Source organism: Dipodomys merriami, unplaced genomic scaffold (genome assembly GCF_024711535.1).
Source record: "Dipodomys merriami isolate MVZ:Mamm:240054 unplaced genomic scaffold, mDipMer1.0.p SCAF_60, whole genome shotgun sequence".
NCBI classification, from domain to species: domain Eukaryota; kingdom Metazoa; phylum Chordata; class Mammalia; order Rodentia; family Heteromyidae; genus Dipodomys; species Dipodomys merriami.
In genome coordinates, this window is record NW_027206180.1 from 6,831,759 (window position 1) to 6,847,169 (window position 15,411).

General features: G+C 41.5%; 1 protein-coding gene across 1 annotated transcript in view; it reads left to right on the forward strand.

Moving 5' to 3' along the window:
- LOC138814578 (histone lysine acetyltransferase CREBBP) overlaps positions 1-15,411 on the forward strand; it is a 130,565-nt gene that overhangs the window by 60,843 nt on the left and 54,311 nt on the right. The window contains exons 4-6 of the mRNA XM_070003584.1: positions 2,228-2,468; positions 3,715-3,828; positions 12,595-12,837. Coding sequence (XP_069859685.1) covers positions 2,228-2,468; positions 3,715-3,828; positions 12,595-12,837 — 598 coding nt within the window. The remainder of the gene's footprint in view (positions 1-2,227; positions 2,469-3,714; positions 3,829-12,594; positions 12,838-15,411) is intronic.

The following is a 15,411-nucleotide window of genomic DNA, read 5'->3' on the forward strand; positions in this document are numbered from 1 at the left end:
ATGCCATTATTCCTAGGTTATGCTGGTGGGGCTCTGAGAGGGCTAAGCTTCTTTGGAAATAGAATTATTCCTGAGGATATATCCAAAAGCAAATATACATTTTCTTAAATTTTCAGGTGTATCTTGTTACACTTTACCTTTGACCATTTTATTTGTCCTCTTTTACTTTATACAGACTTTGAGGTTTGTTAGAATTGTCATATGGGCTGGGAAAGTGGCTTAGGAGTACTTGCTTAGCGTGCATGAGGCCCTGAGTTCGATTACTCAGTACCATATAAACAACAACAACAACAAAGTCATTAAATAAAAATACTTTTAAAAAAGAATTGTCATCATATAATTTTTCATGATTCTCAGATGCACTTTTTCATGAGCGTCTCACTTCTCAGTCAAATCCTAGATTTAATGACATATATATAGTATGTATGCTGATTTACTTGTCTCTGTTGAGTACTTTAATAAATATGAGTTCTCTATACAGTTTCTAGGACAGCTTAATGTGGGAGCAAGAATTTTAAAATTATTTTTATTGATGAAGGAGGAGCAGATTTTTAGGGAAGCAGAAATTGAATTGCCTTTGTGTAGATTAGATATGAGATACATAGGTATCTTTGAGGAGGGATGTGTGTGTGCAGGAATGCATAGTTAGGAGAGTAGAAGCTGCATGCTGGTGCCTTGTGCCCATAATACACACTACTCAGGAAGCTGAAACCTGGAGGATCACAGTTTGAAGCCAGCCTGAGCAGAAAAATCCATGAGATTCCCTCTCAAATTAGCCAGCAAAATACTGGAGACATGGCTGAAGTGGTGGAGTACCAGCTGTGAGCAAGCAAGCCAACCAAGTATGAGTTCTCTCAGTTGAAGCACTGCTACCAGAGGGAAAAAGAAGTCAAGAGAGTGGCAGGGAATGGCTGTGTATTGGCGGTTCCTTCCAAAGACAGACAACCTGGTAACCGGCGGCATCGTCTTGCTGAGCCACTGGAACAGATTGCTGCTTGGAAGTGGGGAGTCTTTGAGAACGTTTCTCCATCACACAGGCTTCGTCTCTAGGTTCTCTTTCAAGATTATTTCAGATACGCAGCTCATGTGGGCTTTTTTTTTTTTTTTTTTTTAAAGAAAAATTAACTGTGCTGAAAACTTGACCACTCCTAAAGCTATAATGCAGGAGGTTTACCAGGTGTGTTATTTATTTAAAAGGCCTTATGAGAGCAATGTTATCACTTGTTTTGATCATGTATCAGAATTCTGAAGTTGATGTTTTGGACCAACCCCATCAGCAGCTGATCAGTGTTTTTATAAGGGAAGAGAGTATGGATGGTACAGGGCTGTTCTGACTGGAGAGGGTTGTCTGGGGTTGTCTTCTGTGTCCTGCCACAATGGGCAGTGACTGATGGCATTCGAATGGTGAGCCGTGCGTGCTAGTCCTCTCAGGGTGGCATGTGAGTTGCAGGGCTCATGCTGTGGTGTCTCTCAGTATGTACCCCAGCAATTTGTTTCTCCTGGGCCTCATCTAGTCTGCCCAGTTCAGAATCTCAGGTTTATAGGTGGGCAATCTTTTTTTTTTTTTTTTGTCAACTGTGAAACCTCAGACGTACTTCAGCTAGAAATTGGGTTGTACTTAGAGTTATACTCAGGCTTCTAATGTGCTTCTAAGCAAAGTCACCTGGCTTTTCTACACATACACGTACATGTCCTGAGTTCTCATAAAGACAAAAACAAACCAATTCAGAATATGATAGGTATTAGCTGTTATCAGAGGAGGATTTTTTTTTTTTTTTTTTTTTTGCCAGTTCTGGGGCTTGAATTTGGGGCCTGGGCACTGTTCCTGAGCCTCTCTGTGCTCAAGGCTAGCGCTCCACCACTTGAACCACAGAGCCACTTCTGGCTTTGTCTGTGTATGCAGTACTGAGGAATGGAACCCAGGGCTTCATGCATGCTAGGCAGGCATTCTACCACTGAGCCACCTTCCTAGCCCTCTTACTTGTTTATTTATTTATTTATTTTGCCAGTCCTGGCGCTTGACCTTTCTTAAGACATGATAATCTTAAAATTGCACTAGGTGGATGTGTTGAGGACAGTGTTGTACTCTCTTAGGAGAGGCAGTGACCACAGTGAAATTACTGTGTATGTGTTCTAGGCACCACTGAAGAAACTAAGCTGAAGGAGCTCTGGTAAATTCAAGTTTTAAAAGCTTACTAAGGTTTTTTTGTTGTTTTGTTCTTTTTAGTCACAGATGCAAACATCAGTGGGAATTGTACCCACACAAGCAATTGCAACAGGTCCTACTGCAGATCCTGAAAAACGCAAACTGATACAGCAGCAGCTGGTTCTACTGCTTCATGCTCATAAATGTCAGAGACGAGAACAAGCAAATGGAGAGGTTCGGGCCTGCTCTCTCCCACATTGTCGAACCATGAAAAATGTTTTGAATCATATGACACATTGTCAGGCTGGGAAAGCCTGCCAAGGTAAGTGCTCTTTTCTGAACTAGTGGCCATGGTCAGGGTAGAATGTGCCTTTGTTCTTGTTGTGGTCACAGGCTGTGCACCCTTCTGTACTGACCCCTTTCTGGTGTGGCCTAGAACATGTTGCTCTTGCACCCACCACCTGACACTCAGTTGCCTGTGGAAGGCTCACCTGCTAACGAGAAAGGCAGTTTGGTTTTCTAATAACTTAGATTTCTTCTGCATAAGGCTAGGGCCTGTGTTCTTTTCCTGTCATGGAAGACTATCTCTTCTTGAACACTCCTGGTTGTAAATATCTAGATTGTGATTTCCTTTTGGGCAGTGACTAGCACATGTACAGACAGGCACATGCCCTTCTCTGAACCTAGCATCTGTCTTGTTCATGGACTCAGACCTGCTGCTGCCCACTGCTCTGCTTCTCTGCCCTACATCTTGAGGCTACTCCAATGACAGCAAGTTGTCCTGGGTGACTGGCAGTGACATGGGAGACTGTGTGCACCGTTTCATCCCAAGGCACATCATGTGTTCCCTTTACCCCTTTTCCCAGACGCCTCAGTTACACTGAATGAGGTGAACTGTTCACATGAACAGCTGTGCCTTTTCTGTCATCTTTATCTTCTTGCCTTCTCTTCTTTCTTGTTTCCTAAACCTTGGGGTAAACTCTACCTTGTCTTTCTCCCATTGTGTCACTTGTGAGTCCCAAGAGTAATCCTGATCATGAGTAGGTTGGAACAGGTAAGGTTAGACTTCGAAGATGAAGACTGGGAATAGCTGGAGCCTTGATTATCCTCTCCAGCACTTTATCATAAACACTCAAGGGTCTCCTTCCAAATTTCCACAGACTTCTCATTTGCTTCTCTATCCACATTTCTTCAACTGAAGTATTTAGATGCTTTCATCTTTAAATACAACTCAATGTTTTTATTTTAAATACTGACATTGCAGAACTATATTTGTTTTACTTTTCAGTTCTGTATTTCAGGTTGAATAGTTTTATTTTGTTTGTGGGCTAAATCTTAATCACCCATCATTCATAACATTGCCTCTATGGGAAGTTTTCTGTTTGGAGTTTTTGACAGTCAACTTACAAACTTTTTGGAAAGCAATCTGTAAGTTGAAGATGCCTGTATTGTGTTATGGTTACACTTGTTACCATTTTCTTATGGAATCTGGCATTATAATTTAGGTGTAATTGAAAGTGTGACGATTTGGGTAGAAAAATAACATCTCGTTGTTTTTCTGGTCATAGTTGCCCATTGTGCATCTTCACGACAAATCATCTCTCATTGGAAGAACTGCACACGACATGACTGTCCTGTTTGCCTCCCTTTGAAAAATGCCAGTGACAAGCGAAACCAACAAAGTAAGTGAGCACGGGGGCAGAGAAGCTTGGGGTTACCAGCTGCAAAGGGCAGTAGTAAGGCAGTGCAGGCAGAGATCCAGGTACAGCCAAGCTCAACCTGTAGATAACCCACCCGTTAGTGAAGCTGATGGCCACGTCCATGTTGAGCTCTAATTTACCCTCCTCCCTGGCCCTACCTTGTATGCATGCACTTGGAGTGCAGTGCATCAAATAGCAGATATGAAGATGGGTTTTTTTTCTCACAGTTACCAAGTATGAGGAGTTGAATGCTGTGTCACTTACAGTGGCAGTGATACGGGAAGGTGAAACAGTACTTCTTTTGCATTAGATATCCCTCCAAACAAATAGTGAAGGCTCTGTCGGTTAGGTTGGTCAGTATAAGATTCCCACATGGAGAGACATTTATGAACTTTCTTCCTCCTACTCAGAGATGCAGTTCCCAGACCTGTTCCACTTCCGTTGAGAGTCTCTGCTCGAGGACTGGCACATCTGCTCATTCCCATTGTTTTGTTGTCTTCTGAGTCGTCTGTGTAACCCTTAGAATGATCGGTTCTACACCAATGTCTGTTCATTTGGGAGGCCCCCATGAATCCTTACCGTTTGTAGGCATCAAAGCAATAAGAAAACTGAGTATCTCTTCTTTTTAAGGCCGTTTTCTATCATGTCAGTGGTCTCTGGGAGTGTTCCTCGTTTGGATAGCTAGGAGGAGCCCTTCGGGCTCATGGCACGGTCTTCCTCATCTTCCTCCATCTCATCTATGCCAGCTTTTCTCCTCCACAGTTGTGTTCTGAGTTTACATTCCTCGTACTTCTTCATCATCATCCTCAGGGTCTCCACCTGCAGCCTTGGGAACACATGCTGCTTTTTTTCCTGGCTGGCTGTGAGTGGCACAGGGAGAGATGGGAACCCTGATCTGAGAAGGTCATGGAGTGGAGCCGGTGCTGGCTCCACGGTCTCCTCTTACATGTCCAGCTCCCCTCCCTTGAAGCTGTCACTGGGAGCTGTCCTTGTCTGTATTGAGAGAAATCTAGGGCGCGGGGGTCTTTTACTCTTCCTCCCTACACAGGAGTCCCAGTAAGTTTCTTTTTGGCAGTACTCACAGCCTCGTGTTTGCAAGGCAGGCATTCTACCATATGAGCCATACTCCCCCCATCACAGTAAGTTTCTTTTAAAACTTAGTTTCCTGAATCAGTTATATTATTCTTTGACCAAAAATTGTACTTTAGTACATAAATTTTCCCAGACATCTTTTATATAAATAAAGTTCTAGAAGACTAAGTCTTCTGGAGCCAGTTTATTTGGGATGGTAATAGTTCTGGTGGCATACTGACTACTTTTCTCCAAATTACTGTAAAACTTCTAAAAAATGTATGGCGGTGGTTTAATTTATTGTGATTTCATTGTCAAGTTTGTACTTGTACAATATTAATTTCTTAAATAATAAGCTAGGATGTTAGTTTTTTAATTTGAGTGCACGAAGATTTTGAGTTCTTTTGTGATTGGTATATATTGCTAGGAAAGTTCTAAACTTCTGTGATTTCTCCTTTTAAAAATATATTTCTCTAAGCTGGGCACTAGTTGCTCACACCTATAATCCTAGCTACTCAGGAAAATGAGATCTGAGAATTGCAGTTTGAAGCCAGCCTGGGCAGAAAGAAAGGTTCCTGAGACTTTTTATCTCCAAATAAACTACAAAAAATGCTGGAAGTGGGACTGTAGCTCACATGGTAGATTGTTAGCCTTGAGCAAACTGAAGCTCAGGGGCACCAGAAGAAAAAAAAAGAAAAAAGGGAAGAAGAAATACTTACGTGGTTTTGTTTTTAAAAAGAAAGAAATGTGTGTGGTTTGTTTTTCTTAACATCTTTGTAACTGCCTGAGTATTAGGAAAACTGATTTGATGCATGCCCTCTCAAGTGGTAAACCACAGTCTCTCTACTAGTCATATTGTGAAGTGTTTCCAGGGTGATTCGATAGCAAATATTACAGCGGAGGCTCATATGTACTCTGCAAAAGGTTTTGGTAGTTTTTTAATGAGAAAAATTGAAGATTTATTTATTTATTTATGTCAATTCTTAAACTCTGGGCTTGTGCTCTTACTTGGCTTTTTTGCTCAAGGGTTTTTTTGTTTGTTTGTTTTGCCACACCTTCACCTCTAACTTTTTGCTTGTTACTTGGAAATAAAAGTTTCACAAGCTTTTTTGCCCAGTTTGGGTTCAAACTGTGATCCTTGAATTTCAGCCTCCTGGGCATATAAAGTTAATGACAAGAGCCAACAGGTCCGACAGCTCTTTTTAAATGTTGCAACTGTTTTCCCCCCTCTTTTTTAATGCTGATACTGGAGGCTTGATTGATCTAGGTCCTTGTGTTCCACTTGACTTTTCCTATTCACAGCTGGCACTCTGCTACTTGAGCCATGCTCCTAGTCCAGCTTTTCTTTCCACTACTTAATTAACGATAATTATCACCTACTTATCAGTTATCAACTAGTTAATTGGACTTTCCTGCCTGGACTGTTAACTGCAATCCTCAAATCTCAGCATCCTGAGTAGCTAGGATTACTAATATGAGCCACAAACACCTAGCTTAAGTGCTTCTTAAATTACATTTAAGCCTTGCGTGTGATATTTGACTCTAGACCTGTACTTTTCTGAGTATGGAGTAATAAGTGAGGGCATTTTTAGCAATAGTCTTTCTGTAATTTTTTTTCTCCTAAACCAAATTGTGCTTATAATGTGTGCACTTTGGTTTATGAACTGAGAGACAAATGTGATCTGATCCTCTATAACTTAAGGTTAGATTCTAGAGGCAAATGACATATGCATCCAAATAATGTGGTGAAATGTGATGCATGTCCCTGCGATCCTAGTGCCTAGCTTATACCACGGTGAGATCCTGTCTCAGAAACTTAACAAGACACTGAGGTGATGGCTCACTGAAAGGATCTAATGAGGTCAGTGCTTTTGGCAATCCTTGGGAGGAGAACAAACATGTGCCTGGACTACTTCATAGAGAAAGGTAGGGCTGGATGGAGCTCAATTGAAACCTAATAGCTATGGAAGAACATTTTAGGCAGCAGTAACAATGTTGGCATAACACATAGTCTGTGAGAAGCGGATCTGATTGGACTCAGAGGTACCTGTGCAAATGAGGTAGGCTGGAGTGAGCTTCTAAAGACCACAGTGTACTGCTGAAGGCCACCCGCACCTGCTGTTGGCACTCGGCACTGGGCCAGCACACAGCTCAGCTTTTTGGCATGACTGTCTCGTGTACAACTCATTGGTTGGCACACATCCTATATTATTTTTAACTCCTATAATTGAAGTTAAAGTACTATTGAGACAATCTTCCAAATCACCTTTATTGCTAAAATAAAACTCAAAAATGGTTTCTTTTTGGCTTATGTTGACATTTTAAATTTTCTTCAAACTGTTTTCTACAAGCTCTGTGATGACTGATCCTAAGTTAAGCATCTTTTATAGAAATACTCAGTTGTTGAAATCTTAGAACTTTTTTGCCATCAGTCCTGATACCTGTGTGGCATGTGTCCAAGTTCCTCAACCAGACCCGGTGAGGTTCTTGCTAACTCAGAATGGAGTATTCAGGCCACAAAGGTGATTCTAGGTTGTTTGTTAGAAATGTAGACATTTGGACCTGTCCTTCTGTATTATAATTTACATTTTTAGCAAATTCTAGGGTACACATTAAGATTTGAAATGGTCTGCTCAGGATGCCTGCAAGGGCCAAGCTCTATAGAGAGGTGGCGGTAATCTCCAAAGGAGATCATAGGTTTCCCAGCTCTGAATCCCTCAAGGACACACATCAGTGCTTCAGGGTCATCTCCAGTGTAGACTAGAGCTTGGGCACAGTGTGAGTCCTCACAACTGTTCAGTGGTCCCCTTCTAACATGTTGCTGTAATCTTGCCTTCTTGTTTGAAGAAATCTAAGGAATGGGTAGATTAGCCTCCTCGTCCACTCTGCAGTATGTCTCCTGCAGCCCCGACAAAGCCTTGAAATTACAATTTGTGTCCATTTTCAGTGAGAATGATGAGAGACCGATGTTGCTGGTTCATTGATTGTTAGCAACATGTACTATATAGACACTCTCAGTAGACCACTCTTCATATTCATGAGGGAAGGATTGCCTTGCCCTGCATAAAGAATGGCAGGTGAGGCTGGGTAGGCTTGTTCACATTTCTAATCCTTGCTATCAGGAGGTGGAGATGAGAACTGTGTTTCCAGGCCCACCACGAGGCCTGGCTCAAGCAGTACAACACGTTCCTACATGACAAGTAGAAAGCCCTGACTTCAACTCAAGTACCACCAAAAGGAGAAAAGAAAATGAAACAAGGAATGGCAGGTGAATCCTAGAAAGAACACACAATAAACTTGGCCTTTTATTTCATAAACCATGGTCTCCTGCTTTTCCTCCAATAGAGTGGGAATGGTGAGGTAGAGAGGGTACTGGATTGCTTTAAAGAGGCAAGTAAGCCAAGCACCCGTGGCTTATGCCTATGATCCTAGCTTCTCAGGAGACTGAGGACCACAGATCAAAGCTAGCCCAGATAAGAAAGTCTGTGAGATTCTTACCTCCATTTAGCCACCAAAAAGCCAGAAGTAATAGTGTAGCTCAACTCGTAGAGCATCAGCCTTGAACCAAAAAGCTAAGAGACAGCTTAAGCCCCCAGAACTTGTACAAAAGAAAAAAAGGAAATCTAAAACTCAAAAAGGCAAGCAAATATCTGGGTTCAGGTACAACACCAAGGAGAACCCAAACCTGGCATATTAGGACACCTCAGAGTGAGGTATTACATCCTGTAGCCTGGTGACACATTAATCAGCTGTAAGCCACAGAAAGGAAAAGAGGTACATGAATGGTAAAAGGACTAAGAAGATCTACCTCAGTAACTGCTGAAGAACTAGTGACTAGAGAACTCTTTCTTGGGATTTAGATAGTAAGACATTGCTGTCTTAAGTGCTCTGTTCTTGTTTAGCCCCAAGGCACTTTTTCAGTCAGTTCGGAGCGGGATGGGGACTACACACAATGGCTGCAAATCTCCTGGACTTGGGTCCATGTGGCAAATGAGTCTCATGTGGATTCCTGTTGATTTTTTTTAAAATCAGCTTACATTAGTTATACGGAGGGGAGTTTCACTGTTATATCTCTACAAGAGTTTACAATATGTTATGTATCCCACCTGTCAATAACCATGACTCCCACAGTAAGCCCGTGTGCTCTTCTAGGTGTTCATGCTGTTTCATCTTGTAACAATCATATGGATCTCACAGTAGGCTGTGCTTCAATGTCAATCTGCTGTTTGTAATTTATTTTCCTTACTTCTGAATTGTTAGAAATGCCAAGCTCTGAGCATTATGATGGTATAAAAATAATGTATACATAGTCAGTCAGCGTTGACAGTGAGGTGTCTTGAGAGTGAGATACTGGCTACCCCGTCAGTGGCCTTGGCTTAAGAATGACATTCATCCTAAGGTAGAGGTGTTGACTAAATCAGTATCACTTGGGGAAGTGTGATGAAAGAATATAGAACAAAGTCAGGAAAGCACATCTATTACTCAGAGAGGGAGGCCACATTCTCTTCCTTTTTTTTAAAGTCCTGGCCATAATTGATCAGTATGACTATCAATTATAGTGTTCTTTTTTTATACCACAAGGTGATAGAAAAGTAAATTATTCTGGAACAGGAGTGTAGTTCTTAGCAAGTATGAGGCCCTGCATTCTGTACCCGGCACTCTTTAAAAAGTGTCTTTAGTACCTCCTTAAAAAAATGTATTGGTTTCAGAAGTATGATGGGATATGTTTAAAGTTTCAGGGAATATTAACTATTAGATGAAACACTTTAAAAATATGCAAGACTATCTTATCTACATATTATAAGGTTTACCTTGGGAATTGCTTTTCGTTTATAATAAATATGGTATTTGGTGTATGTAATTATATCTAATTAGCATTAATATGCTTGAGTTCTGAATATCATTATCAGAAAAGCTATGGAATGAGTACTGAAAAAAATTTTTACACATTGCAGTTTAATTGAGTTGCTCTAAAAAAATCAAGTAATTTATTATAGTTGGATTGATAGTTTAATGTAAGAACATTATTGTTACACATGATGGCTTGAATTTTAAAGAAAGACTCTTAGTGATAGTATTTCCCATGTCAAAAATTATATGTTATAACCATATCTAAAAATACAGTTGGACATGATAACCTATACAGGACTTTAGGCATTTACACACAGACTAAAGGAAGATACCCTTAGTGGAAGAACTCAAAGGTGTAACTCCTGAACATTTAAAATACTATTTATCGAAACAAATTCCAGGAAGTGGAAACATGGGTTTGTTTTGGTGATAGTGATGATATTTGGCTTTTGTTTTTGTTTTCTTTTTAGGAGGGAGCAGTGGAGGGAGGTCTCAGAAAGGGAGGGAAGAAGGATGAACAAGTGCAATCATGCTATTCAGTATATACTGTGTGAAAAATGAACCATGTAATTTGTGGGATGGGATGGGAGAGGTAAACTGGGGAAAGGAGAAGAAAGGGGTGACATTGTCCGAAAAAGAAATGTACTCATTACCTGATTTACAAAATGGAAACCCCTCTGTATAACACCTTCATAATAACATCAGGAGGCTGAGATCTGAGCATCATGAATCAAAGCCAAATAGGACAGGAAAGTCCGTGAGAACCCTTTATTTATTTATTTTTATTTTTATTTTTGTTTTTTGGTGTGGGGGTAGGGTCAGTCATGGAGCTTGAACTAAGGGCCTGGGCACTGTCCCTGAGCTCTTTTGCTCAAGGCTAGCGCTCTTACCACTCTGAGGCACAGCTCCACTTCCAGTTTTTGAGTGGGTAATTGGAGATAAGAGTGTCAGGGGGACTTTTCTACCTGGGCTGGCTTCAAACCATGACCTTTATTTTATTTTATTTTCGGGGGGGGGGGGGTCCAGTCATGGGGCCTGAACTCTGGGCCTGGGCGCTGTCCCTCAGCTCTTCAGCTCAAGGCTGGCGCTCTACCACTCGAGCCAAGGCAAGAGCTCTACCACTGAGCCACCTTCCCAGCCCCAACCATGACCTTTAGATCTCAGCCTCCAGATTGGCTAGGATTATATACTGGAGCCACTAGTGCCTGGTGTGAGATTCTTATCTCCAGCAAACTACTAAAATGCCAGAAGTGGAGCTGTAGTTCAAGTGGTAGAGCATTACTTTTCAGTTCAAAAGCTCAGGGCAGTTTCCAGGCACTGGGTTCATGCCCTAATATACCAGCATACACAGAGTGTGACAGAAAGCTACTGTGCTTAGAGGGGGGGTGGGGTGTGTGTGTGTGTGTGTGTGTGTGTGTGTGTGTGTGTGTGTGTGTGTGTGTGTGTGTGTGTGTGTGTGTGTGTGTGTGTGTGTGTGTGTGTGTGTGTGTGTGTGTGTGTGTGTGTGTGTGTGTGTGTGTGTGTGTGTGTGTGTGTGTGTGTGTGTGTGTGTGTGTGTGTATAACTCGACAAGAAAGTTTTAGTTACCTGACGGTAATTTGAAAGCCATTTGAAATGGACTTCCTGGGGCTGGGAAGGTGGCTCAGTGGTAGAGTGCTTGCCTTGCATGCATGAGGCCCTGGGTTCGATTCCTCAACACCACATAAGCAGGAAAAAAAAAAAAAAAAAGGAAATGGACTTCCTTATGTCTCCATGGCTTTTTGCTTTAGTCTCCTGGAGTTGGCCAGCTGGGCGGGACAGCCACTCTTCAATCCACTTGTGGGCTTCAGTAGAGGTAGCTGATGATGGCTCCATGAAGAAGACAGACAGATCTAGGTTCTGAACAGCAGCGATTCTGAGATGATACCTGAAGAAGTGAAAACCCAGGGAGAATCTTCAGCCCTTGCTCCAGCTCTTAAGTTTTAGCAGACCTGTAGTCAGTCAAGTATTGCAGGCCTTTTGTCTTTCTTTTTCTTTTCCTTTTTAAAAAAATTTTGTTCTTGTACTGTGGCATGAACTCAAGGCCTCACACTCCTGCTTGCCTTTGTTGCTCACAGGTGATATTCTCCCACTTGGGCCATGCCTCCAGCTCAGCGTTTTTGTTCATTAGATAGTGTTCCTTAGAATTTTGTGCCCAGGCTGGCTTCGAACTATGATTAAAAGCATGAGCCACTAGTGCCCAGCCTGCTGTGATGCCGAGTAGGAAGTATTTAACTGTACTAGATGTACATGTCTGTAATCCCAGTAATCAAGATCTCGAGTCATCCAGGATAGTGTGGGTTATATATTGAGATGCTGTCTCAAGAAAAAATTACTTAGGGGATTACATTGTAGCTTTATTAATAAAAGCTAGTTTACTAGATGTCATCTCTGCTAATCCCAAAATTACATACGTAGGTGGGCAGGAAAGAAGGGTCAGGGTAGGAGACTATAGGAAGGCTCCTCCTTCTTTCATCTCAGAGAGGGCTGCTGACCCCAAAGAATTAAATACTTCGCTTTGTTGTTCATGTACCGCTCCCTAGAACTGGCTACTTAGAAGTCTAGGTTATAATACATACTGGTTTTTAGTTAGTGATCTCTGTTGCTTTTTTTAACAGTTTTTTGTGCTTCCAAAAAGAGTAAATGCATAATATTCTTTCAGTCTAGCCTTTAATGGTCTTGTTTGAATGTTTTATGATGTACATGCAAGGTCTTTTATAAGATTTTATTTGCTTATTAGTTTTAAAAATCACTTGCGAGCTGCTTCCTTTTATTTAACCATTTTTGCCTGTCTGTTTGTTATTCTAGCCATCCTGGGGTCTCCAGCTAGTGGAATTCAAAATACAATTGGTTCTGTTGGGACAGGGCAACAGAATGCCACTTCTTTAAGTAACCCAAATCCTATAGACCCCAGCTCCATGCAGCGGGCCTATGCTGCTCTTGGACTCCCCTACATGAACCAGCCCCAGACGCAGCTGCAGCCTCAGGTTCCTGGCCAGCAACCAGCACAGCCTCCAGCCCACCAGCAGATGAGGACTCTCAACCCCCTGGGTAGGTGGACGAGCACCCAAGAATTCCCTTTGCATTGGAAGAATGACAACTCTTACAGGAACCCAAGGCTGTTTTCAGTTCTTGTTTTTACTTCAGAGTCAATAATTGAAATAACAACCTAAGGAAAAGCTCAAGTGCCCAATGCAAGGAAGATGCCCAAGCTTGTAGAAAGAACAGGATTTTCAAGGGAAGCAGTGTTTGGCTGCGTGCTATACTGCTGCTGTCTAGGTAGTTTTCATAAAGGATATCCAGTGGCTTAGAATGCAAAATACCACAAGGTAGCATTAGGCTGTACCGTAATTGGGTGGACTTCTAAGTAGACTTGTTTATTTGATGAGGAATTGGTAGGTATCTGCTGGTTCCAGGCACGTCTTGATTGTGGTCCACGCACCATTGCAAGTAGCAGGTCTCACTCAAGCTTGTTAGCAACAAGATAATCAGAAACCTCCTAATGTCACATCTTCTGTACAGATTGGCATTTTTTTTCGTCACACTGGCTCATCATTTGCCAGCCTCAGACCACTTGCTCACATTTCTCCACAATTCCTTACATTCTTACATGTTGTTTTAACATATTTCTCAGGTTTACACCATGTTGAGCAGTACTGTCTGTAAAGTCAGGGCGAATAATGCTCTTGCCTAGCATGCACGAGGCCCCAAGTCTGACCCCAGCTCTGCCAACAAAACACATTGAAATTAAAATTAATACTATGCATGTATTGTTTTTTGGAAAACAACTGCCTAATGACTTGTCTGAATACTGGCCAAGAGAATGGGTTGGAGCCCTAAGACTAGTCAAGTTCTGTCTGACTCTTCCCCTGCTGATGGAATCACTTGAGACAATACTGTTAATTTACAACTTCTTTTTACTTTAATATGAAGATTATAGAATCTAGCCATATATACATACAGATATGTATAATTTTTTTACAATACCATTGACTTTTATTCATGTTAAGTCACCTGAAATGATGCATTTAAACGTTCATTAATGCAAATAGCTACATAAACCTATTTCCATGGATGCCTAATAGCTCATACTTAATACCACACAACCTTATGACAACTCCCACACCAACAGTACTTTGTAAATTGTGACCCAGTATTACTCCCATTTTGTCCCCCCAGCTATCAAGTGTACATGATGAAGAGAAGTTTTAGGTAGGGGATGATGCACCTGGAAAGTAAGTTCCACACACATGTTCCAGAACTCCTGGTCTCGTGTCCATTTATGAACTCTAGGGCTGCCAGTGTCATGTGCAGTTTATTAATGCTACACTATTTAAGTAGCTTACTAAGTTTGCATAAATACAGGTTAAACAAGGTGTCAACCTGTAACAGACTGTGCACTTTAACTGAACATGGCAAAATATTCACTCTTTGAACTTTACATCATCCTTGGATGTCAAACAGTGAAGCAAATCCCAACAGTTTACACAAAAAACAGCTTACCAGGGATGGGAATGTGGCTTAGTGGTTAGAGTGCTTGCCTAGCATGCATGAAGCCCTGGGTTCAATTCCTTAATACCACATAAACAGATAAAAGCTGGAAATGGTGCTGTGGGTCAAATGGTAGAGTACTAGTCTTGAGCCAGAGAAGCTCAGGGACGGTGTCCAGGCCCTGAGTTCAAGCCCCAGGACTGGTGGGAAAAAACAAACAAAAAAGTTTTCAATTTACAAAACATTGTGTCCCATACTGGTTAATCCAGGCAGTTAACTAATTGATCTATGCAACTTTATTGAAGAAAAATGAATTACTAGCAGAGCTATTAGTTGATCACTCATCCATTAACATCTTGTATCATTTATTCAGTGCTATATTACACAGTGTATTGGAAGATAGCTTAACTAATAGCTGCAAGCATCCTAACAATTTACATGAAAATTACAAAGTGTTTGAGACCCTATTTTGGAATACGAAGGGTGTTTGGCTTCCAATTTCCATTCTCTGTAGAACAAGAACAGGTCATTTCTTTATTGACATGCATAAAATATATAACAGGGCTGGGAAAGTGGCTCAGTGGTAGAGCGCTTGCCTTGCATGCCTGAGGCCCTGGGTTTGATTCCTCAGCACCACATAAGCAAAAAGAAAAAAGCCAGAAGTGGCACTGTGGCTCAAGTGGTAGAGCGCTAGCCTTGGGCTGAAGAGCTGAGGGACAGCGCCCAGGCCCAGAGTTCAGGCCCCACGACTGGACCCAAAAAAATAAATAAATAAAATATATAACATTTTTTTGTTCTGCTGATGCTCTAAATTCAGTACCAATTCTCCCACCACGTGTAAGTTGTGATCATAAAGTATACTATGTAACCTCAAATCTCTTAACAGTGGAAGGCTTAAGGAAGAATAGATCCTGCTAGGATGTTGCTTCTTTGATGTGACAACTGAGTATCCATCTCCTTCCCCCTCAGATGGTTTCTTCAGCATGTTAGAGCAGGGAGAAATGTCTCATAACCAAGTTAAGAGTGAAGATTTTAGCCACATAATACACATGCTCAATTTTTTAAAAAATTACTCAATCTTGGACAACTGTTTTCTTGTAACTACTTTGCAGTCTCTAAAAGCTGTCCAAAGCT